The sequence below is a fragment of the Schistocerca gregaria genome, chromosome 2, assembly GCF_023897955.1.
Source record: "Schistocerca gregaria isolate iqSchGreg1 chromosome 2, iqSchGreg1.2, whole genome shotgun sequence".
NCBI lineage: Eukaryota > Metazoa > Arthropoda > Insecta > Orthoptera > Acrididae > Schistocerca > Schistocerca gregaria.
In genome coordinates, this window is record NC_064921.1 from 69,955,337 (window position 1) to 69,981,959 (window position 26,623).

At 42.9% G+C, this 26,623-nt stretch overlaps 1 protein-coding gene and 1 long non-coding RNA gene across 2 annotated transcripts in view; both read left to right on the forward strand.

Moving 5' to 3' along the window:
• Positions 1 to 310: 310 nt before the first annotated feature.
• The window catches only part of LOC126336339 (uncharacterized), a 398,976-nt gene continuing 372,663 nt past the window's right edge, over positions 311 to 26,623 (forward strand). The window contains exon 1 of the mRNA XM_049999903.1: positions 311 to 565. Coding sequence (XP_049855860.1) covers positions 548 to 565 — 18 coding nt within the window. The 5' untranslated portion in view covers positions 311 to 547. The remainder of the gene's footprint in view (positions 566 to 26,623) is intronic.
• LOC126336340 (uncharacterized) overlaps positions 9,152 to 26,623 on the forward strand; it is a 279,998-nt gene continuing 262,526 nt past the window's right edge. The window contains exon 1 of the long non-coding RNA XR_007564948.1: positions 9,152 to 9,209. This is a non-coding gene — a long non-coding RNA (uncharacterized LOC126336340). The remainder of the gene's footprint in view (positions 9,210 to 26,623) is intronic.

Genomic DNA, 26,623 nt, shown 5'->3' on the forward strand with positions numbered 1-26,623 from the left:
ATGTTTTTAAAAAAGTGGTGAAAGATGACTTTAAGAAGAATTTGTAATCTTCTTTCCTTCCTTCGTCGTAACATACCCTGGAACTGGGTGGGGCACTTCTCCAATGTGTGTGCGACGCCGATTCTAGAAGCGGCCATTCGCCGTGTTTAGCCGGACGTTTGCCTTTAGTGCTGTCCGCCATTGCCGCAATTTTTACTCAGTTAGCTCTGCCTCGCCAATTAATTGAGCTATAAGCGTACTCGTTAATACGAGCGCGGCCCACTTTTAGAACATGGGCGCTAACCGGGCGCCGCAGGGTGGGCATTAGCAGTGGCTAAGGAGGAAGAGCGAGGCCCGGGCAGGCGACGCCTGCTGCCGCACGTACAGAGGCTTAGCGCGGCCGCTCTAACCAGGGCCAGCTGGTCGCCAGCCTCCGTGCAACCTTGGTGCCGTACCACTGCGGTGCGTGCGGCTGCCACCGTCTCTGCCGAGGCTGGATTTTAGGATGCCAACAAGGTAACACTCGACAGCTACGGCGTATTCAGGGTCGCTTCGATTAGAGAGTGTGATGTATGAGAGACGTTCAGTAAGTAATGCTGTAAGACGTGTATATTTCTATTGTCTATTGTCAAATCACAATATATGAAAGATGTTTATATTTTATTAATAGGATTAAGTAGGATTAATTAATATTTGTCATGTAGGAAATAACTGTGGTAGCAGTGAATGTCTGCACCAAAGTATTGTTGACAAGAAAGACCACAAATTGATATAATTAAAAAAAAAAAAAAAACGCCGGCCGCGGTGGTCTAGCGGTTCTAGGCGCTCAGTCCGGAACCGCGCGACTGCTACGGTCGCAGGTTCGAATCCTGCCTCGGGCATGGATGTGTGTGTTGTCCTTAGGTTAGTTAGGTTTTAGTAGTTCTAAGTTCTAGGGGACTGATGGCCACAGATGCTAAGTCCCATAGTGCCCAGAGCCATTTGAACCATTTTTAAAAAGGGCGGGAGAGATCGCGTATGGATACATTTTGAGAAAAGAACGGGAAAGACCACGCATAGATACATTTTGTAAAGGTAGCAGGGACTGTCTGCACCAGAAAGCATTGTTGGCACGAGAGACCGCACTTTAGCATTCGTCGGAGCCAGTAATAAGCGAGAAGTGAAGCGAGTGGGTAGCAGGTCTGAAGCGAGAGGTTGAGAGGAGCGGTGTGCCTGCCAGCCACCAGCTATAATTTACAAGAGATTATAAAATGATGTACAGAGACATCAGCTAACTATTATAATAAGAGAAACTAATATTATTGAATTAATTTTTTGAGAAACTCAAGACTACTGAAGGTATGTTTGCGCATTGCTAGTTGTAAGATTATTGTAAAAAAAAGTAAGTCCCATTTGAACGTTTGTAAAATCATTTCATTCTGAATATAATTAACTTTTGCCAGCAATATTGCATTTCTAATTATAATTCATCCTAAAAACCATCAACGTAAAACTTTGCAAAATTTTATTGTTGTCAAGAAAAAGTTTAATTATGGATTACGTAACTTCAGTCAAATTAATTAAAGAATAACGTCAGCTTTGCTATTAAAGAATAATGTCAGCTTTGGTAATAAATACAGCCACTTATTACGAAATCCCACCAGCAGCTAATAGAGTATAGTAAAACAGAGTAAGTATATTCATGTCGCAGTTCGATGTAACAGTCATATGGCGATCCAGTAACAGCAAAAAAGGTAAGGAGCAGTTTTGGGTTATTGCAGGTAACGACTGAGTACCACACGATGACGACACATTCTATAATTCGTTGAAATAATCCGAAAATCACTTTTAAAAAGCAGCAAATAAATTTGTATGCGAAGATTGAGAAAGAGAATAAATTTCAAAGGGAAGATTTCATTTGTTATTATTAAGCAAGAGATAGAAATCCTATGGGAAGGTTACATAGGTTATTGTAAATGTGAAGGTTAACAATAACAAAACAGGTATAGAGGAGACGGGAAGGTTTCAATGCAACATATTTTTCTCGGCCAATTTCGGTTGCAAAAATGCAGAATTTGAAGAGGGACACCGTGGAATATTCTCGCTTCGACCCCTATAGCTTCATGAAGTACCGATAGGTGGTGACGCTGTACGTAGTCTTCAAAATGACTTCTGTGACGGAGGTGCGATTGAAGCAGAGAACTGTTACTGAGTTTCTTTTGGTGGAAAACCAGAGCATCCCAGATATTCCTAGACGCTTGCAGAACGTCTACGGAGACCTGGCTGTGAACAAAAGCACGGTGAGTCGTTGGGTGACGCGTCTGTCATCATCGCAAGAAGGTCGGGCAAACCTGTCCGATCTCCAGCTGCGACTCCCGCAATGTTGGAACGTGAGGACAATCTCATTCGAGGTGATCGATGGGTCACAAACACGTGGTTTCAAACCTAGACGTCTCTGTTGGTAGAGCTGACACACTCGTCGACCAGTAGGGATACTCAAAGGTGTGCGCCCGCTGGGTTCCTCACTGCCCAACAGAAGAGCAGCGTAAGACCATCTGTGCGTAATTGCTTCCGCGTTACGAGGTTAATCGTGACGATTTTTTGTCGAATATCGTCACGGGCAATGACCATGAACTCATCACTTGGAACCGGCAACAAAACGTCAGTCCATGAGTGACCTACTCCACCTCTCCTCCAAAGAAAAAGTTCAAAGCCGCACTTTCAGCTGGTAATGTCATGGCGACGGTGTTCTTGGAACTCTGAGGGGGTTATTTTGTTTGATGGAGGGAGAAGTCATGGTTCAACGATCAACTCGGAATTGTATTGTTACCCTCAAGAAACCGGAGGAATAACTTCAACGCGTTCGTCGCTACAAAAATGCAAACAAACTTCTCGTTCTCCACGACAACACAAGGCCTCACGTAAGTCTCCGCACCAGAGAGGAGCTCACAAAACTCCACTGGACAGTTTTCCACATCCACCCATCAGCCAGGATCTCGCATCTTCCGACTTCCACCTGTTTGCCCCAATGATGGATGCACTCCGCGGCGAGCAGCACGTGGACGGTGGGGAGGTTACTGATTCCCCAACGTCGGCCAGCAAAGCGGTATTCTATGAACACGCAGGCCCTCCCAATAAGATGGTGTAACGGAGTCGCACTGGACGAAGATTATATTCAAAAATAGGGTTTTGTACTCCAAAGAGTAGGGAATAATATGGTGCACTAGAATCCTTACTAAAATCAACCTTTCTTCAGAAAGAAAAATGTGTTGCATTACTTACTGAACGCCCCTTGTACAACTGGAAGATACTGTCAACCAGTTATTGGATTGAGATAGTCGTGTCAGGCATGCCCAGAGCGAATGCCCTTGGATCTCTTGTGAAAAACGTCATCTTTGCAGATTGAATATTTTACTCTTCAGTTCGCCAGAGGCAATTTGCCACGTTCGATTCCCGGTTTTAATGTGCCAGCAGGTTCCACAACAGCGCACACTCCGCTGCACAGCGAAAGATTCGTTCTGCAAACAATGCCGTAGGCTGTGAATAAGTCGTTTCTCCGCAGTCTCCTTTCATCCGCAAGGTATATAGCAGAACTTCTCTCGGAAGGTAGGAGAGAGGTACTGTCACAACTGGAGCTATGAGGTTTGGCTGTGAGTCATGCCTGGATAGCTCAGTTCGGTCGGTAAGCAAGGTTCTGAGTTCAAGTCCCAGTCCAGCATAGAGTTTTGATCTGATTTATATATGTTGTTGTGTCATTGTGTACAGCCGAAAAGGATAAATATTGTCAATAATCGCAGCCATTATCGTTCAGTTGCTACTTCCGTTATGTTGATCATGCAGATAAGAACAAATCTGCTGAATCTTCCAACCCTCAGCGGCCCTGCAGCAAGTAAACAAGGCCACAGGACACGGTATGGGTAGTGAAATGCGCAAGTGTGACATATTATTGACTCAAAACATGTTCCATGTGCATCTAATGCCTGCAGAAGAACCAGTAGAGCTATGAAAAGGATAGAAAAATGAAATGCACTTGCGATGCCTAGTATGAATAGACGACATTCAGTTGCAAAAGACGGATTTGTCCCTGTCTATATTATAGAGATAACGGAATGGGTTGGATCATGGTTTCTTAGATACACATTATAGGCCGGCAATGAGTACGAGTGTGGAATCAAATCGCCCGTGTCCTTCTCAAAGTATCCGTCTCTGTATTTACCATAGTGTGATTACCTTCGAAAGGAGAAAGTGTCGTTTCTTCGGAGGCCCTATGTGGTGTAGTCCTGCAGTCAATGAGTTTATAGTGCGGTTATTCTAGCACATTTCCCTCGTAGTTCAGGCTGTTCACCTGGACATAACTGCCTCCACAGTTTCGTTATCGAATCATATGTTTATTCAGAGGCGAGTTACTGTGTTTAATATACTAAAGTGTACGTGAAACAACAGTACTATTAATCGCAACTTAATGTGTACTAACGATGTCGAGAGTGGGTATGTATCAGCACTTGGCGACCATGAAAATTGTCATCGTGTTTGGTAGCTTTGACACCAGACTAACAACAGCGTAGAGACGAGTTCAAATATCAGTCCAGCCATTTTCATAAACAGCTGCGCCGCTCCATTGCAGATGATGAGTGTTTGGTTCTTGATCATAGTCAGGGTTGATCTCTTATTTCATTCTTGTGAGTTTACCCAGTACATCGTCCTCATTGAAACTCTAATCTTCTCTTCCTCTTACTGGTATCGGTGTGGTGCAGATGACATGACGTGCCAACGAAATAGGGGCGTTGCTGATGGTGATTACAAGCTCTGCTTGAGGCATTTGCAGAACAGAAAAAGATATCTTTGCTCTTGAGATTTTCAGGAAACTTATGAAGCAGAAGATTTTCTTCACCGCCACCTTCAGAGTCTGTAGAGACTAAGATCCTGTTTGATAAATAGTTGTCGCTATATGACTTTTATCACAATCATATCACGTCTGTTTCTGATTGCTTTTTCACAGTCTTTTCATAACAACTGAGGTAACAGCCCACAATCCATGAACGTCGCTATTCAATGGTGTCGTACGCTGCCAGGTACTGTATGTGCTTCGCAGTTTACCACCAGTGTAGTCATCACAGTACCATTTTTGGCACATCATCATCGTGCAGTAATGTTCTTTTTTATGTGGTCTCCGGATTATATGTATCTGTACCGCTTTAGACTGACAAAGAATGACGATTGAAGACTGTGTGAAACGACTCCTGGGACTCGCGAAGTGTCGTCTCGTGAATACAGTCTCGCGGCAGCGGGTGGAACCCTCTCACCCTTTAACATTACGCATCACACGACAAATCATGCGACGTGTTTCTCGGAACACTTATTAGGACACTATATTGGCGGACGTGGATTAATTGTGTGCGCTGCTACACACACACTGACGGAGAAAAAAATCACAGCATCAAGAAGGTGGTGTACAACATAAATGAAAGTTGATAGGCGTGTTTCTACATGTGAAAGATGATGTCTACTCAGATTTCTCGCCAGTCCCACAAGTATGGCGCTAACAGCGCCTCTAAGAGGAAGCAAACCAGGTTTGTTAGAAATTCACACTTAACGGTCGTGAGCGTTAATCACCTTTGAGACTGGTCGTGGTGAGTTCCTATTAGTCAAGAGTATTTTTAAGGCGACAAAGGCATCATTATCAACACCTCGCTGAGTTGAACGAGGTTGTGTTTTACGGCTACAAAAAGCTGGATGTTCCTTGTGTGATATTGTAGAAAGACTTGGCAGGAATGTAGCGACCGTATATGACTGCTGGCAGCGGTGGTCACACGAAAGCATGGTCGCAAAAAGACCATCGTGTTTGACATTTGGATCTGGCGTGTCGTACTGCATCTGCTGCAGCAATTCGCCAGCAGTTGGCACCACGGGACACAAAGAACTGTTACAAATCGTTTATTTCAAGGACAGCTCTGAGACAGAGGCTCGGTAGCGTTCATTCCACTGATTCCAAATCACCACCACCATCTGCGACTTCAGGGGTGTAAAGCGACAGCTTATTGGAGTGCAAGCTGGAGGTCCGTTGTGTTTTCTAATGAAAGCTAGTTCTGCCTTGATGTCAGTGGTGGCCTTGTGTTGGTTAGACGGAGGCCCGCAACCAACCTGTCTGCGTGCTAGACACACTGGACGTACACCTGGAGTTATAGCCTGGAGTGCGATTTCGTACGACAGTAGGAGCACTCTCGCGGTTATCTCGCGCACCCTGACTGCCAGCCCGTACTTCACTCTGGTGATTCGACCTGCTGCGCTGCCATTCACGAACACTTTCCAGATGGTGTTTTCCAACAGGATAACGCTCGTCCACATGCCGCTGTTGTAATCCAACACACTCCACACAGTGTCGACATGTTGCCTTGGCCTGCTCTATTACCAGATCTGTCTCCAAGCGAGCGCATATTGGAGATCAGAGTGACGACAACTTCACCGTCATCTACAACCAGCATGGAACCAGCATGAAACGCCCCTATATTGACCGACCGAGTGAAATAGGCGTAGGACTCCGTCCGACAATCCATGATCCTACACGTCTGGAACACAATGCATGCACGTTTGCATGCTTGAATTCAACATTCTGACGGTTACATTGGTTATTAATCCATCAGCATTTCACATTTGCAATTGCTTATCTCGCGCTTACATTGACCTTTCATCTTGCAACGTTAATCACTTAAATACGTTCCGCACACAAATATATTCCCGAAATTTCATTACTCTATATTAATTTTCTTTGGTGTTGTGATTTTTTAATACATCAGTGTATAAACTTACCCTAAATAAGTTTCTCTGGTCTCGCTTTGACCTGCGAGATGGTGTTAAAACTGTTACTACTTCTACACCACTTCTGTAGGAAAGCAACCTATTTCGAAAGATTCTCAGATCGGACCACACGGCTGGGAAAACGAGAACCGCCAACAGTAACTACGCCTGCTGGTTTCTTCCACGGGAACAAGTGCATTTATTGTCTCCTATAAGAGCTCGTCGAACCCGCTTGTTTGTTATTCAGCTAGATGATGTCTCAACCTTCTCACGAGAGACTATTGCCCACCTAGGAAGTTTTCGGTATTCAGCATATATAGTTTCATTTGTGTAAGTGTTCAGTCATTAAGTAGCATTCCTTCTCATGAAAACAAGAAAACGTCGAGCTCTTCACATCCAAACACCAGAAACACGCTTCCCATCTCTTTCAGTTTCTCGTGGCAGAACAACTATATTGATCATTGACACTGACCACTCGCTCCCGACTCCGTAAACGCAACACATCTGAAACCTTAGCTCCAACCTCAAGCTCCAAAACTTCTCCACAAAATGATTTGAACATTTGGATCTTCAGTCTTAGAATGTCACAATTTCAATAGGTCATGTTTTGCTAACGCTCATAGTACATGTCGTAATGTGCTAACATTTTGACAAGGTTCTTTCCCAAAGGGTGTTGCAAAACACTTGCCATCGTGTGAAAATCATGCACCTGTTAAAACAGCAGGTGCGGGTCAGACCATCATCCATTTAGTGAGATTAATGAAAGATCGGCCAATTATTTCCTGACTGAAGAATAAGCCACAGCCGCGGAAAACAGAGAACTGGCATTGACGGCCACCGTAGCGACCATCACTAACCGACGTATGCGGTCAGGCAATGACAGTTTGCATGTGGTGGTCTCTGCCATACATAGTTCTTTCATTTGCAGTGGCGAGATGTAATACCAGCAGTTATCCTCTGCATGTTATATCTGGCTTCTTCAAATATCCTCCGGGTATAGGTGACTTATCAGTTTCGTTGGTGTACGTGTAAGGCTTCCATATGTTTTTTGCTGTTGTAAGTAATTCACCTTTACTGTAGTGGGACAAAGATGAATGAGCGCACTGCATGAGTAGTGAATAAGATCTTTGGCTCGGTGTTTAGTTTTACCTGTGGTTGACTTCCTAGTCAGTTTGCTGTGCAGAGCTGGGAGGGTCTTATTTGAGGCATAGTAGCGAGCAGTTATGTTTTTCAGAAAATGTGATCAGTTTCCCGTGAATCTGGAGGAATCTATTTGGAATACTTTATTACGGAGATGAAAACGCGTTTATAATACTTTCTTGTTGGTTTTATTGACGGAGAAGATTTGTAGTACTTTCTTGTTCTTTTTATTGATGGAGAAGATTTTGGAGAAATTTTAAAGGTTTAGCCGTAGTTTCTTTGCAATGAGAGATGTTTGTGATTGTTAGAGTCTTCTTATGTTGTGCAGTCTTTTTGTCAATAATCAGAGCCTGATTTATTAAAAAGCGATTTTCCTTAAAGTGAAACCCACCACCGTGATTCATAGTAAAACTCCAAAGTTTGGTCGTGTGTGCATTGCTTCTTATGCCACACAAGGTTAGATTGTTTCTGTCAAACAAATTTAGAGTAGATTGTTTATCTTTTGCTGTTGCAACTTTTGACTTGTATGTGTTTTCGAGAACGTCGGTACTCTGGACACAAAAATAACAGGATGCTGAGCAAGAGGTAAGTCGCTTTTGTTTCGGGGCAGATCTCACCTCGCGTTATTGCGCAAACTGTGTGTAGTTAGGATTGTCATGTGTCGTGCTAGCAAACAGGTTATTTTTCTGTGAACAATGTTGGTATTTTCAAATAACTATTTTCTTCAGAGGAGAGCAGTAATTTAGTTTTATGGATATTCCAAGTCTAATATTGCACTTCGGATCACGCAACGTTCATAATTTTACTTAGTTTTCACTAAGCACACAACTAGTTTCTCTTGACATTTCATTAGACTCCCTTTTTATTTCAAATTTTGCATTTTGTGAAGTTTTTATTTTACGACGCTGCTCACATACGCAACATAGGGCCAACCAACAGTACAGTACGTAAGTACACGTTACATGAGGAGAAAGTTTTTGAAATCAATGTATTCAGCTTTCACATACAAACAATTGTTTTCATTGAAAGCTTAAATACCCTTCATATAAGCTCTCCCTGATGAAACCTTGCGTCAGAACTACTCCTCGTGAATATCTTGTCGCCTCGTGAGTTGCTTACACTCTGCTAACACCGAGGAAATTAGAACTTTATTATGAACATTAGCATCTCGAACTGGCTTAACGCTATATATGCTTTGCATCAGCTGATGATAGGGGTACACGAATAACCGTTCTTCATTGCATCAGAAAATGATCGAATCGGATCTCTATTTCGTTGTCAATGCTGTATCTAATTTTTTTTACGTAAAGTAGCAGGTACGTGAAATTTAAAAAAAAAATTACCGTAACAGAAAGAAAAATTAATTTGTTGTCAACTGACCCAATTCATTGTGATGGCACTGCGCACAGCGTTCATTATAGTTTCTTAGTTCTGGAACTGCTTTTCTTATCGCTCTTCTACGCTTCGCCATACGTAGTTGCCGAGCGAGATTAAAAGTATGAGCGAACGCTGTAAGGACTGAGCAGTGTTCTTAAGGTGAACAAGTACTTTTTGAAATATGTGAACCAGTATTTGTCAAAAGGGAAAGGTTCCAAATGTCACAACACAAATGAAAAGAATATTAGCGTCCTCAAAGGTGTCCTCAGTCTTTCAAGACATGATTGGTTTTTAGGAGTGAAAGACAGTGTACTCTGCCAGTCTCGATTGTCAACGCAGTGAACTCGTACTCCGGAGGAACCAGCTTCAAATCTCTGTCAAGTCATCCAGATTTATTACTTGCATGGTTTCACCCAAATCCATTAAATCGAGTGCCACGATTGTCACCATGAAATGCGCACAATACGAGGCCGTCTTCGACGTAACTTTAAACTTTAATCACACGTTCTTCTGTTTGAAATCGTGCAGATCAGCTGAAGGAATAAACACACAGTTTTATTCGAGAACTGACGCGGATCGTGTTGCAAATGAAACAGTGTCAGCTGCACCATAAGAGTTCTCTTCAGAACATGCATTCACACAGGCCGACAATGGTACAGAACAGGACGTCAAAGTCAAATTTCCTCGGGAACATGGTTCTGACGTTGGCGTTGTTGAAGGTTACAGCGTCGTCGTTTGCTAACATCGGAAGTTAATATTTTAGGAAATTAAGCAGAACACTGCCGCACTCTTGTGTCCTGAACCTGCTATCTTCGGACATCGTTGACATGAAGACGTCGTAGGAAGACGGCCAGCAAGTATCACAGGGTGTCCCATTTATCTTGAGCACCGTAAATAACTGTTTGTCCAGATGCAAAGTACAAAATGTTTAAAGCAAATGTTCTTTAGCCGTCAACATGATTGCCTTCGTTATAGTTTTGTTTTTTACAAAGATATGAATTGATTTAAATTCCCTGGACTTTTTTCCTTGGGTATGCGTTAAAGACGTTGTCTGTCGAGATATTTCAACAACTCCAAAGGACATGCAGGGACGTATAGTGCTTGCTTGTAATTCTCTTCAGCAGGCAACGCTGGAAGCAGTAAATAATTTTTTCATTCAACGCGTGCACCAGTGTCTCTGTGTTCTGGGTCACAGCTTTGAGCACCTTTGAATGTTCTACTCCTGTGCAATAGTACAGGAGAGTGGATGTCAACTTTGTGTTATGTTTTTACTTGTTTTTCATTTGTTTCCTGAGAACTCCAGCCAGTGGACGAGTTTGTGATCCCGGACTCAAAGTCAATGTTGTGTAATGTAATTAATGACGTTGTGTTTCAGTGAATGGCACACTGTGCCACATTTTTGAATAGGTCTTTAGGAGAGGAAATGAATTACTGAATAAAAAATACAGGGTGTCATTTAAAAAGTCATACCGCTGTTCATATCTTTGTAAAAAACAAAGCTAAAACGAAATCAGTCATGCTGATTGATGTCCCCCGACGGCTAAAGAACATTCGCTTGAAACATTTTGTAATTTGCATCTGGAAAAACAATTATTTAGGGTGGTCGAGATAAATGGGACACTCTGTATACCATGGACGTCATGTGTTACCATAACGACTGATGTCCATTGCAGCTGTCGAAGGTATTTAGGACGGTGTCTTCTGAAGTGGCACCAGTACAATTTTTACTATAGGTTACCATCAAACAGCTAGTAAAACTCGTAATACAGACATATTTTACAAAAGAACAATAGTACTTACAAGCCAATAAGCTGTTATTTGTGGTAAAATCACGTCAACTTTTAAAATCTCATTTTAAAATAGCGACTGATCATATAATAAAACTGGAATCCTAGTTACATTGTTTAATACGCTATTATTTTCTCACAAAAAAAGAATATATTTGGAAACCCAAAAACCAATTTTCTGTCGAGGAATTACGTCAGCGTATAAAATCTAGTGATAAAAGAGTGTATGGTCAATATAAAACATGAAATATGAGATTAGAGATTCTTATAAAATGAAATGTGACCAGCATTCCAGTTCTGTTATATGATCAGACGCTATTTTATAATCAGATTTTATACGTTGACATAATTTCACCACGAATAACAGTTTATTGGCGTCCAAGTACTATTGCTCTTTTGTAAATCGGGTCTATATTACGAGTTTGACTAGCTTTTTGCTAGCAACGTATAGTGAAAATTGTACTGGCCCCACTTCAGAAGACACCATCATTATCTTTGACAGCGGCGATCGACCGCAGTCGTTATGGTAACACACGGCGTCGGTGACATACGTCTCCATGGCAACGACATCCGAAGACAGCAATTTCAGCCCGGAAGAGTGCGCCAGTGTTCTACAAAACTTGGTATTATTCAGAACACAGTGTAATTACTGCATAATGATCATAGATGATGATTATATTTACATTCATCCATTTGTTTATTCTTTACACACATTCTATTGATCATATATCCGGTGCTATGGATATTTTACACTAGTCAAACAAATTGTTTCAGTGAGATGGTATTACAAGAAATAAGAGAGATAATTTTTAAGTAATCTTATTACGTTACTCTCTATTTTTAACATTCTGTTCTGTCCTATGGGCACTTTTTTGTAATTATTCACTTTTAGATAAACTGTATCTTCAGATGGTACGTAATTTATGTAAATCAGTCCTCATTGGCTGATGTTGACGTTATACAGCACAAACACGCCGTCGCTATATTTACATATAACGCAATGCTGCATAGCCGTCAGCAGCAGTTTATCGACTGAGGTCTACTGACTGTTCTAGACATCGTCCTTACCGATCAGTTGATGTTGACGATGTCTCGATCAGCTGATCGGTAAGGACTCTTCGATTTTAATACGTATAAGTTACTTTACTTCAATTCACTGACTTCTTTATGTGACTAGCACGTCTCCTATCTTTCACAATGCGGTTCTGAAGGTGGCCTAAGATTAGGCCGAAACCAGTTACTTTAATAAGGTAACCATCGCGATCTAGAGTGTTTTTTTCACTGATTTTATATTTCTTCGGATTTATTACGACATTAGTGCTGATCGATTTCGTTCGGTAGAATAAATAATGCGAAGTATTTTACGATGAAGCTTTCGACTGTTTTTGTGAGTGTAGTTATGCGTAAGGCTCTCTAATATAAAAAAAAATCGTATGATTTAAAGGAACCTGTAGTCTGAACTGACTTGTAACTATTAATTATTTATCGACCACTGTCAGTGAAGGGCTTAAGAAATAATGATAAGAATGCAACCACAATTAATTCAAAATAGACGTGCAGGTTTCGTGATCTTACCAGGATGGCTAGAAATTCAGAGTAGTTATTCAGACTAGTTTTTATTTTGCTGATATATGAACGTGCCACACGTATCAATATAAACGTTCAGATTATTCAAAGTAAGACCTACAACAATTGTAATTGTTTTCAAATTTCAGTTTCCACCAGAAGACGAGTGGTGTTATCACACCCGGGAAGGGAGCACAGTTTTCGCTATTCCCGTTGTAGCCGAAATATTATATTAGTGCCTGGCAAGCGATATTATAAGATGTTTATCATTTACGTTGTTCCTTATCCATTTTTACCTGCAGATTATGGTCTTTCTCTCGCTCCCTTAACGCTCTCTCCCCCCCCTCCACCCCTCCCCCCTCCCCCTCCCCACACCATACGACTACTCAAACAGAATCTCCGCTATGCTGTAGAAGAAGTTGTCAATCAGATACGACTTTAGTTTTTTGTTTGAAGTTAATTTTATCGCTTATTGAACCCAAAATCAATTATAAGACCCGCTGATGACATTGCTAATCCTCAGTGAAACAGAGGAAGAATTACGGTACAAGGGGCTCAGAAATGGGACTGACAGTAAACCAAACGAGAACGAATGTGATGAAGAATAGCAGAAATAAGATTACTGACATTGCATGATGAAAGAAGTAAGGACGATGTATGAACCAAAATAGCACAAGGAAAGAGGATATTACTTACTAAAACAGTGTACTCAAATAGGCCTCAAGATAAGGAGAAAATTTGAGAGAATACACTTTACAGTACATCATTGTAAGGTAGTGAATCATGGACTGTTGGGAAACCGTAAAAGAAGCAAACAGGAGAGTCTTAGATGTGGTGTTAGACGATGCTGAACATTAAAGATCAATAAGGGGACCGTCCGTAGAGCCGACAACGAAAGGAATATGTCGAAAGCACGGGTCCGATGAAGGGACAAGTGACTGAATATGTGTTAAGGTGTCAGGGAATATACCGCATGTTACTAGGGGTACCGCAGCAGGCACTGTTAAGGAAGACAAGATGTTGGCATGAAACCAACAAATAACAGAGAATGTTTGGTGAAAGTGCTGCTCTGTGATTAAGAGGTTGCTGCAGAACCGGAAGCTGGAGTGGGCCGCATCGAACCAGACAGAATATAAGAACAAATGTACTATTTTCTTAAGTAGCACAGCCTCCGGAACAGTCTGCAGCTGGCATAAGTGTGTGTGTGTGTAGAAGCGGAGATATTTCAATTCATGAAGTATTTGGTAGACCCGAAAATACCGTCTTTTTTGAGCAATTTACCAACTCGTTGCGTAATTCAAATTCATGTGAAAGACATTTTTAGGTTAGAGTGATTTGTTAACTCGGAGGCAGTTAAAGTTTATTTTTTATGCAATTTATGTCGAAATGGCCAGCCAAATACCAGAAGAGGCACATATACGACCGTAGGCTTCTTGACTTGCGCAGGAGTATTCGCGGTAATGCAACAGTTGCTACCAAATATATTTGCGATGTTTATTCAAGTCCATTAGAGGTTCGTAAGTGACAAAGGTAGTCATTTAAATCCAAAATCGCGAATTTTGATGTACTCGGATCGATGAGGAAGACCAAACAACTGCAATCAATGACACGTTAAGGGCGGAAGTGGAGGCAAATCCGTGTCAGGCAGTCGAGAAACTGTCACTCCCAACCAACCTTGGTCGACTGTCCAAGAACATTTGTGACAGACTGGCGAAGGCGAAGAAACCTAACCGATCCACCACATTCTCTATTTATCTTCAGGCGCACAATACAGAAGCGTTCGTTGGTCACTTGATCACTGGAGATGAGAAATGGGTCCTCTTCGATAATCGATAACCAAAAAGGTAGTGGCTTCTCCGAATGAATCGCCATGAAGTATAGCTAAGCCAGGTTTACACTTCGAAAAGGCGCTAATGTGTGCTTGATGGAGTATTCGAGGCTTGTTCATTCTGAGGTGCTGACACCTGGACAAACTGTGCATGCAGACGTTTACGGTGAACAACTGGCTCGAAGAAATCAATCTGTAATTGAAAAGTGCTTAGCCATTGTCAACAGAATAGGCGTTATTCTGCAACATGCTAATACAAGACCACTCTGCGCAAGGTAAGCACCAGAAAAAATTAATGAAATGTACTCGGAGGCTCCGCCTACTCACCGCACTCGCCCGATGTTGCGCCTTCGGGCTTGCATTTATTTCGATCGCTAGAGCGTTTTCTACGTCGCAAAAAATGTGAAAATGTGGAAGATGTCCACCATGACATCTCCAGATTTTTTGCTCCAAAGCCAGTTGATTTCTATGCATCCAGCATTGAAAATTTCGACACTATATGGAAAAAGTTGTTGATAGTAAGATTGGTTGTCATCGATTAATAATAACACTTGTTAACAATAAGTCTATTGACAAGGTACGTAAATGATAAAGTAGAAAGCTTCGGATGCTCTCAAAGGCTGTTCACAGATGATGCGGTTGTCTATTACAAAGTAGTAAAGCCAGGAGATAGTAACGATTTGCAGAATGACCTCCAGAGAATTGACCTTTTTTTGCGTTTGGTCTGGGCGGGCGTTACAAGACATCCGTTTAAGTTGATCGTTGATTACTTTACTCAGTTTTTTATTACAGAGGGCGAGCAGCCCTCCCAAACACGCTGAGCTACCGTGCTGGCGTTTAAGGGTGCTGGCTCTGCCAGCTGACCCTGAACGTAAATAAATGTAACATATTGCGCATACATAGGAAAAGAAATCCACTACTGTATAGCTACACTACTGGTGAAAAACCGCTGGAAACAGTGTCTGCCGGAAAATATCTAGCAGTAACTGTCCGGAGCGAACTTAAGTCGAACAATCGTATAAAATAAATAGTGGGAAAAGCAGATACCACACTCAGATTCATAGGAAGACTCATAAGGAAATGTAAGTCATCTACAAAGGAAGTGACGTGTAAACCGCTTGTTCGAGCCATTCTTCAGTATTGTGCATCTACCCGGGACCCCACGAGATATAACTGATAGAAGAGGTAGAGACAATCCAACGAAGGGCGGCGCGCTTCGTCACGGGGTCGTTTAGTCGGCACGAGAGCGTTACGGAGATGCTCAACAAACTCCATTGGCAGACTGAGATGTTGTTCATCCCGGAGAGATTTACTATTCAAATTTAGAAAGATCACTTTCCAGCAAGAGTCAGACAACATATTATTCCCCCCTACTTTCGTCCTGTGTAATGACCGTGAGAAGAAAATTCGAGAAATGAGAGTCAATACAGAGGCTTACAGGCAATCATTCTTCCCAAGAGCTATTCGCGACTGGAACCAGGGTGGAGGGCTCAGCACGCCGGGGTGGCCCAGCGGTTCTACGCGCTACAGTCTGGAACCCCGCGACCGCTACTCTCGCAGGTTCGAATCCTGCCTCGGGCATAGATGTGTCTGATGTCCTTAGGTTAAAGTAGTTCTAAGTTCTAGGGGACTGATGACCTAAGAAGATAAGTCCCATAGTGCTCAGAGCCATTTGAACCGTTTTTAGAGGGCTTAGTTAGTAGTACAAAAAGTATCCCCCTGCCACACACACACCATTAGGTCGCTTGCAGGGTATGATATACACGAATTTAATGTAAAATGCCATATATTAGTTTCCGTACCCGGTCTCCCTAATACCTGTAAAACAAGTGCGGAATAGTACAAAAAGTGTTCTCTGCCACACACCATTAGTTGGCTTGCACGGTATGATATACATGAATTTAACGTAAAATGCTATATATTAGTTTCCGTACCCGGTCTCCCTAATACCCGTAAAACTAGTGATTTGCGGAGCAGTTGAAGAACAACATGAGGGCTACCGGTTTCGCGGAGAGAAAGACCGGAAGGAATCGCGTATCTGATAGCGCGGCGTGTAACATACGGGCGATGCGGGAGAAAGGCAAGAAAGCGTGCGAGACGGAAGCCAGCGTGTGGGCGCCGCCGGCCGGAGCGGAAACGTACCGAGCAGGCGTCACGTTCTTCCGCTGCACCCGGAGAAACTGCGACGAAATTTTGATGTCCGCCGAGAGGCGCCCGCACACGCCCGTTCCGCTTTCAGCCGGCAGGAAAGTATGAATAACAGCCTTTTGTTTCGCTAAAATACTCTCGAACTTGCTGGTCACAGAAATATCTGTCTGAGATCTACTGAGGGGAAGCACTGAAAAGGCTGAAATCATCTAGGCGAAGATCCCTCTCCCACAAAGTAGCTGGCCGGGGTGGCAGAGCGGTTCACATGTTTTGCCACATAGATGGTTCCAATGGCTCTGAGCACCATGGGACTTAACATCTATGGTCATCAGTCCCCTAGAACTTAGAACTACTTAAACTTAACTAACCTAAGGACATCACACAACACCCAGTCATCACGAGGCAGAGAATATCTCTGACCCCGCCGGGAATCGAACCCGGGAACCCGGGCGTGGGAAGCGAGAACGCTACCGCACGACCACGAGCTGCGGATGCCACATAGGAAACGCTGTAGCGATCGAAATAAATGGAAGCCCGAAGGCGCAATATCAGGCGATTGTTGTGATTGAGGCGAAGCCTCCCAATACATTTCATTAATTTTTTCTAGTGCTTGTCTTGCTCAGAGTGATCTTGCATCAGCATGTTGCAGAATAACCCCTTTTCTGTTGACAATGGCTTATCACTTTTCAATTACAGATTGATTAAGTCGATCCAGTTATTCACTGTAAAGGTCTGCATTCACAGTTTGTCCAGGTGTCAGCGCCTCAGAATAACCAAGCGTCGAATGCTCCACCAAACACACATTAGCGCGTTTTCGAGGTGTAAACCTGGCTTAGCTGTACTTTATGGAGATTCATTCAGAGAAGACACTACCTTTTTGGTTTTAGATTATCGAAGAGGACTTATTTCTAAAGGCCGGCCGGAGTGGCCGAGCGGTTCTAGGCGCTACAGTATGGAACCGCGCGACCGCTACGGTCGCAGGTTCGATTCCTGCCTCGGGCATGGATGTGTGTGATATCCTTAGGTTAGTTAGGTTTAACTAGTTTTAAGATCTAGGGGACTGACGACCTCAGAAGTTAAGTCCCACAGGGCTCACCACAAGGTAGTTATAGCACTTATTTATGGTATACATATGTTGCCTGGTGAAACCTTGTTGTGATGCCTCGTGTAAGGAGGAGAAATGCGTACCGTCACGTTTCCGACTTTGTTAAAGGTCGGAATGTAGCCTATCGCTATTGCGGTTTATCGTTGGTCGAGATCCAATGACTGTTAGCAGAATATGGAATCGATGAGTCCAGGAGGGTAATACGGAACGCCGTGATGGATCCCAACGGTCTCGTATCACTAGCAGTCGAGATAACAGACATCTTATCCGCATGGCTGTAACGGATCGTGCAGCCACGGCACGATCCCTGAGTCAACAAATGGGGACGTTTGCAAGACAACAACCATCTGCACGAACAGTTCGACGACGTTTGCAGCAGCATGGACTATCAGCTCGGAGACCATGGCTGCGGTTACCCTTGACGCTGCATCACAGACAGGAGCGCCTGCGATGGTGTACTCAACGACTAACCTGGCTGCACGAATGGCAAAATGTCATTTTTTCGGGTGAATCCAGGTTCTGTTTACAGCATCATGATGGTCACATCCGTGTTTAGCGACATCGCGGCGAACCCCCATTGGAAGCGTGTATTCGTCATCGCCATACTGACGTATCACCCGGCGTGATGGTATGGGGTGCCATTGGTTACACGTCTCGGTCACCTCTTGTTCGCATTAACGGTACTTTGAACAATGGACGTTACATTTCAGTTGTGTTACCACCCGTGGCTCTACCCTTCATTCAATCCCTGCGAAACCCTACATTTCAGCAGGATAATGCACGACCGCATGTTGCACGTCGTGTATACAGGAAATGTTCGACGGCTGGCCTGGCCAGCATATTCTCCAGATCTGTTACCAATTGAAAACGTCTGGTCTATGATGGCCGAGCAACTGGCTTGTCACAATACGCCAGTCACTACTCTTGATGAAATGTGGTCTCGTGTTGAAGCTGCATGGGCAGCTGTACCTGTGCACGTCATAAAACCGTCTGTTTGACTCAATGCCCAGGCGTATCAAGGCAGTTATTGCGGCCAGAGGTCGTTGCTATGGGTACTCATTTCTCAGGATCTAGGCACCCAAATTGCGTGAAAATGTAATCCCATGTCAGTTCTAGTATAATATATTTGTCCAATGAATATCCGTTTATCATCTGAATTTCTTCTTGGTGTAGCAGTTTTAGTTGCCAGTAGTGTATGTCTACGCCGGCTGGTGTGACCGTGCGGTTCTAGGCGCCTCAGTCTGGAACCGCGTGACCGCTACGGTCGCAGGTTCGAATCCTGCCTCGGGCATGGATTTATGTTATGTCCTTAGGTTACTTAGGTTTAAGTAGTTCTAAGTTCTAGGGGACTTATGACCACACATGTCAAGTCCCATACCGCTCAGGGCCAGTGTATGTCTAGCGAATTTCGCCCTGCATTAGTCATTTTCACGCAACACCTGTTCTGTCTCCTGACCTATATCGTGTAGAATGACATAATTTTGCAGGTATATCTGCCTTCTGTCTGCCAAATGTTTTGTGAATAGAGTTTGTTGTTGCGAATAGACTTAGTATTAAAGGAGTAATAAATTAAAACGTTATTAATGATGCAATGATTTTTCACGCATATCAATGTTTGACAGTGTATCTCCTGTACTATGAGTCGTACAGTTGTATATTTTTGTAGGTGCATTCAGCGGAAAATGTGGATATTGTTTGCAAAAAGTGTTATAGGACTAGTAGCAACGAAGTAATACATTTAAACTTCTTGGATGATGAGGAAGTTTCTCACGCACCCCAGTATTTATGACGTCATATCTCCTGAACTAAGTGTCGTGCAGTGACGTAATATTTCTGGTAAACTGTCTACAAAATTTCTCACAAGTACTTTTAGTGGCAAATAAATATAAATTAAAACGCAATGCTTCATGTGGTATTTCTAATGGATGATCATCGAAAATGCTGAAAGCGATAAAGCTTTTTTTCCTTTCATCTTTTGTGGGAGTCGTCAGCGAGAAAAAGTTTCATGAAGGTGTGGAATTATGTGTACAGTTCGTAGGAATTCTCCAAGTGCTCTCATTCTAAAATACTGGATGACTAAAGTTGGGTATTCTCGTGTCGTGGGTGGATAGTGCCATTTTGCCATGCACGGTATGCTTTAAACACTGCGGCACGCGAGCAGTTTACGAAGTTAGCCGTTTCAGAAATGCTTCCAGTTTTGTCCAGAAAGCCAATGACCACGCCCTTTTGGGTATCAGATAAATGGCTCCGTTTCCGCGTTATGACAACGACTGCGCTGTTTCCCGCGTCTCCACGATACATTTTATATGTTTCCCATTGCTGTAGCTGCCACCTGCCGTCTGTGAGTGGTTACTGTACGTTGACCTCGATGACAAGGCTGTCGTCACATAAATACGGCTGGACCGTGTAATATGATACGCCCCGCCTTGCAGCTCTGGAATCTATCAAATGACGCAATGTTGCTGTTTAACTGTGCAAGTAAGATCGATCTGATGCCCTATCATCCAGAGCATTTCTGTCTCGCGGTTACTGTCTCAGAGGAATCTTTGATAACCTAGTGACGATAGTTAATTTATCTCAGGAAGACCCACAAGCAGGTACTACCACAGACGGAAGTCGTGTGCCCTCTGAGGTGGAGATTGTGTTTTAAAGTAGTAGTGATTTCGGAACACATGAGGGTTATCCTTCTGATCAACAAGGCTACTCTTCCAATAGGAAGGCCTAAAAGCTTTCGAAAGTCTGTTTCCGAACGGGGGCACAGGCAGAGTTCTCATATTAGATCTCAGAGTCAGTAGGTACCTGGATAAAAGTAACGCACTTGTTTTAAACTAACGGCGATAAATTACGTTTATTTCTGTCGAAACTGAATGCGGTATTTTAGTTTGACTGTTCTCTACATTGACTTTAAGGTTATCTTGTTTCATGTTTATCATGATTACTCGTGAAAGCTGTTGTGAGTAACTTGGTAGCGTTGTATGGACTGTTAAAGCACTCCGTTCAGGCCACAAGTGGCCCATCGGGACCATCCGACCGCCGTGTCATCCTCAGTGAAGGATGCGGATAGGAGGGGCGTGTGGTCAGCACACCGCTCTCCTAGTCGTTATGATGGTTTTCTTTGACGTGATCCGCTAGTATTCGGTCGAGTAGCTCTTCAGTTGGCATCACGAGGCTGAGTGCACCCCGAAAAATGGCAACAGCGCATGACAGCTGAATGGTCACCCATCCAAGTGCCGGCCACGCCCGACAGCACTTAACTTCGGTGATGTCACTGGAACCGGTGTATCCACTGCAACAAGGTCGTTGCCCTAGGGACTGTTAGCAGTGTATATATTCGAGTTCAGTACTCGGATCTCGGAATCTACCAGCAATTTGTTGGATACCTAGAGAGCTTTAACTGTCGACTTTGGAGTGGTGAGAAGTTTAGCCCTGTTTCGTGGGCAAAGCAAGGCTAGTGGCTCTTAGACTGATTTAAGTGTGTAGTGGTGCAGACTATTGCGGGGTGTTCGCCATTCAGCTTGTGGGACTATATACAGCGGTTGGACAAAAATGTGTCAACAGGTAACAAATGCATGCTTGTGCGTAAAGGCAGCTGCTGGCCGACGTTTCAGATTACGTTGTCGTAGTTCACCACGAACGACACCTGTGCAATGTCTTTAACAGGTTGCAAGTGTCAGTGGCCATTAGAACACAGGTCTGTAAAGTTGCGAGTACGTTGTGTCGTGGCCAAATTGTTGGTGCTCGTATGGTGTATGCTTCCGTAACCAATGGAGCCGGAGTGTTTGGTGTTCCAAGAGGCGCCGAATTGAAGATTAATATCAAGGCACACATGGAAAGAAGAGAAGGCATCACCCTCTAAGTCAAACGGGGACGAAGTGAGTGTTGAATGTTCGTGACGGACGGCCATTAAAGTGAGTTGTGATGAAACGTAAAAAGATGACAGCTGAACATGTCACTGAAGAACTGAATGCCTCATACACGAACCCTGTCAGCACCAAAAACAACACCAAGGGATTTCCAGGAGCAGGCTATTGCAGGGCGAGCTAATATTCCAAATCCACCCATCAGTGATGCAGACACCCGCAACAGGAAAGCGAGGTGCTGAAGCCATAAGTCATGGATTACAGAACAATGTAGAAAGTCATTTGGTAGGATGAGTCTTGCTGCACACTTTTTCCAGCTTCTGGCCGTTGTTCGGTGATGATTGTGGCACCTACATCGTGGTATTCCCTGAGTTCCATGGGTACTCTGCAAGATCACATTACGGCCAAGGGCTATGTGACTATTTCGGCTGATCCAATCCATACTGTGGCACACTGTTGTTCGCCAATGGTGATGATATGTTCCAAGACGACAGGGCTCTGTTTACACTGCTCGCATGGGCAGAACTGCTTTTATGAGCATGTGGATGAACCGTCACATCTTCCTTGGTTATCAGGATTACCAAATCTCAATATTACTGAGCCTTTGTATTCTACTTTGGGGAGAGAAGGGTGCAAGAGCGCTATCCATCTCAATCATCATTACTTGAAATTGCCACTATTTTGCAGGAAGAATTCTACAAGTATCCCTTAAGAATAATACAAGTCATGCATTTATCCATTCCGAGACGACTGGAAACTGTTTTGAATGGCAACGTTTGTCCTACACCGCCTTAGTCATGGCAATGTGTTGTGTTTTTGGTGTTCCCACATTTTTGTTCCCCCCCCCCTCCCCCTTTACTTCTCTTATCTCTAAACTGTCCTACACAAACCTGTTGCCTTCCAAAATATATTTTCTAGTGTCTGAAAGAAGATATTTGATTTTCCCTGAGAGAAATGGCTTGTGTCCGTTCATCCCAATAAAATGGTCATTATCAAAATAATAGCCCGCGATTTAGCTGTTGACCACCAAGCACTTCGTGTGCTAGTTCTCTGCAAGGACAGCATAGCACCAGGAGCAATGAGATTCAACGACAAAGTCTGTCGAAGGCCGCGATGCCGTCATAATGAATAGGCAGCAGGTGACCTGCAACATTTGGTTGATATTTTTAGATGCATTAACGGAAGCTGATTATAGCAGTAATAACTCCGCTTCGCTGGGAACGAGATTTTATTTTGACCACGCTGTCTCATTTTAATCTTTTAATTAATTTTAATCTTCTAATTAATGCCTGTAGCCTGAAGCAACATTTCAGTGCAGAGATAGAGAGAGAGAGAGAGAGAGAGAGAGAGGGGGGGGGGGAGACAGAGAGACTCCCATATCTTGAATGTTGCACAAAATTACGTTCACCTTCAATAACTAGCAAATGTAAATTATAGTATGTGTAAAAAGGTTTGTATAATGAGTTTCCTGTATTGATACACGCAACGTTTTGTGCAAGATTTTAACGACTCGCTGTTAAAACCATTATGTTTATTACATAATGATATCAAAAATTAAAACCAACCTTTGATTTTTGCTGTTAATGAGAAAGATTGAAAGTTAGTTCCACATCGCATCTTGCATAATATCAGCGACTGGGCCTTATTAATTGAGCTCTGTAATGGGCACTGTAGACTCTTTGTCGACTCGAATACAATCCAAGTGTGTGGCGAGCACCTATGAGCACATCAAGCACCTATTTTATTTTTTGGCACTACTTTTAAATGCTATCATTAAATTTATTGGAGCTTCACAAGATACTGACAGTTTAATTCATATATCAAGTACCTGAACGAAAGAAAATTATCAGTATAAGATACGCTAGGACCAATAATTTTATACATATGTTCGTCGATTCGGTATATTGATTATGTTGCTGTATGTATGACTTCGACCTTCGATAAGTGTGGCGGACTATTAATTCGGACGCTCAATGGGTCCTAAGGTGATTCGAACGTTTCCTCTTCGCGTAAGGACTTGTGCATGAAAAGTATCGAATTGGACGTTATTTGGATTTCGATGTGGAACTGTAGTTCGTTGCACGACTGACTAAGCTGTTTCCAAGAATACGGAATGACGGGCTGGCTGCCAGTTCGAGGATCATGCTTATTACAGCACAGCCGTATTCTGCCAGCCCTCTGGTCAGGTATGCGTCACTTAACTGATGTGATTGGGATCATCAGACCTGAAAACTGTGGTAGAAATATCATATTTTACGATTAGTTCACATTTCTAGAATTCATATGGTTTATGGAAAACAAAGAAAAGTTGAGACAGCTGTGTTAATACTACACATGTAGCATTACAATAACCTCCTTTCTGCAGCATTCTGAATGTTAAGTGACTAGCTTAGGTAGAAATTTAAGGAGATGGGACCTAGATAAACTGAAAGAACCAGAGGTTACAGAGGGTTTCAGAGACAGCATTAGGGGACGATTGACAAGTACAGTAGAAGAAGAATGGATAGCTTTGAGAGATGAAATAGTGACGGTAGCCGAGGATCAAGTAGGTAAAAAGACGAGAGCTAGCAGAAATCCTTGAATAACACAAGAGATATTGAATTTAATTTATGAAAGGAGAAAATATAAAAATGTAGTAGCCGGCCGCGGTGGTCTCGCGGTTCTAGGCGCGCAGTCCGGAACCGTGCGACTGCTACGGTCGCAGGTTCGAATCCTGCCTCGGGCATGGATGTGGGTGATGTCCTTAGGTTAGTTAGGTTTAAGTAGTTCTAAGTCCTAGGGGACTAATAACCACAGCAGTTGAGTCCCATAGTGCTCAGAGCCATTTGAACCATTTGAAAAATGTAGTAAATGAAGCAGGCGAAAAGGAATACAAACGTCTCAAAAATGCCATCGACAGGAAGTGCGAAATAGCTAAGCAAGGACGGCTAGAGGACAAATGTAAGGATGTAGAAGCATATATCACAAGGGATATGATACATGAGACCTACAGGAAAATTAAAAAGACGTTTGGAGAAAAGAGAACCACCTGCATGAATATCAAGAGCTCAGATGGAAAACCAGTCCTAAGCAAACAAGGGAAAGCGGAAAGGTGGAAGGAGTATATAGAGGGTCTAAACACCGCGGTGTAATTGAGGGCAATATTATGGACATGGAAGAGGTCGTAGAGGAACATGAAATGGGAGATATGATGCTGCGTGAAGAATTTGACAGAGCGCTAAATGACCTAAGTGAAAAACAGGCCCAGGAATTGACAACATTTCATTGGAACTATTGTTAGTCTTGGGAGAGCCTGCCATGACAAAACTCTACCATCTGGTGAGCAAGAGGTATGACACAGAATGAAATTTTCTTTCTTCAGCGGAGTGTGCGCTGATATGAAACTTCCTGGCAGATTAAAACTATGTGCCAGGCCGAGACTCGAACTCGGGACCTTTGCATTTCACGGGCAAGTGCTCTTACTCACTGAAACAGCTGAAATACCCTCAGACTTCAAGAAGAATAAAATAATTCCAATCCCACAGAAAGCATGTGTCGACATACGTGAAAATTACCGAACTATCAATTTAATAAGTCATGGTTGCAAAATACTAACACGAATTCTTTACAGAAGAATGGAAATTTGGTAGAAGCTGACCTCGGGGAAGATCAGTTTGGATTCCGTAGAAATGTTGGAACACGCAAGGCAATACTGACCCTACGACTTACTTTAGAAGACAGATTAAGGAAAGGCAAACCTACGTATATAGGATTTGCGGACTTAGGAAAAAGCTTTTGACTGTCTTGACTGGAATACTTTCGTTCAAATTCTGAGGGTGGCATGGGTAAAATATAGGGAGCGAAACATTATTTACAATTCGTACAGAAACCAGATGGCAGTTATAAAAGTCTAGGGTCACAGAAGGTAAGCAGTGGTTGATAAAGGCGTAAGACAGGGTTTTAGCCAATCGCCGATGTCTTTCAGTCTGTCTATTGAGCAAACAGTATAGGAAACAAAGAAATTAGCATCCATGGAGAAGAAATAAAAACTCTGAGGTTTGTCGATGATACTGTAATTATGCCAGAGACAGCAAAGGACCTGGAAGAGCAATTGGACGGAATAGACAGTGTCTTGAAAGGAGGATATAAGATGAACATAAATAAAGCAAAACTAGTATAATGGAATGTAGTAGAATTAAATCAGGTGATTTTGAGGGACGTAGATTAGGAAATGAGGCACTTAAAGTAATAGATGAGTTTTGCTGTTTGGGGAGCAAAATAACTGATGAAGTTCGAAATAGAGGGGATATAAAATGTGGACTGGCTATGGCAAGTAAAGCGTCTCTGAAGAGGAGAAATTGTCAGGAAGTCTTTTCTGAAAGTATTTGTATGGATTGTAGCCATGTATGGAAGTGAAACATGGATGATAAATAGTTTAGACAAGAAGAGAATAGAAGCTTTCGAAATGTGATGCTACAGAAGAATGCTGAGGTTTAGATTTCTAGATCACGTAACTAGTGAGGAGCTACTTCATAGAATTGGGGAGAGGAGGAATTTGTGGCACAACTTGACTAAAAGAAGGAATACGTTCGTAGAACACGTTCTGTGGCATAAAGGGATCACTAATTTAGCACTGGAGGGAAGCGTGGAGGGTAAAAATCGTAGAGGGAGACCAAGACATGAATACTCTAAGCAGATTCTGAAGGATGTAGGTTGTAGTAGTTAGTTGGATTTGAAGAAGCTCACACAGGATAGAGTAGCATGGAGAGTTGCATAAAACCAGCATCTGGACTGAAGACCCCAACAACAACAGCTTAGCACCTCTGCTTTGCTCGCTTAGATTGTATGGTCTTTCTTTTATTAGTCGAATTTTTATATTGTTCACAAATTGCAATGCCCTCGAAATTTTTAATGTTAATTAAGACCATGGATAAAAGCATGGTCTTCCCGATTGTACTTCTGACCAAAAATTGATACTGATTGCTTCAAACTGTCTTAATAGCGCCATATTTTCAAACATACTTTCGCCCCATATTTCGCCCCTCAGTAGGAGTATTTCGAACACCACCTTCTTAAACGA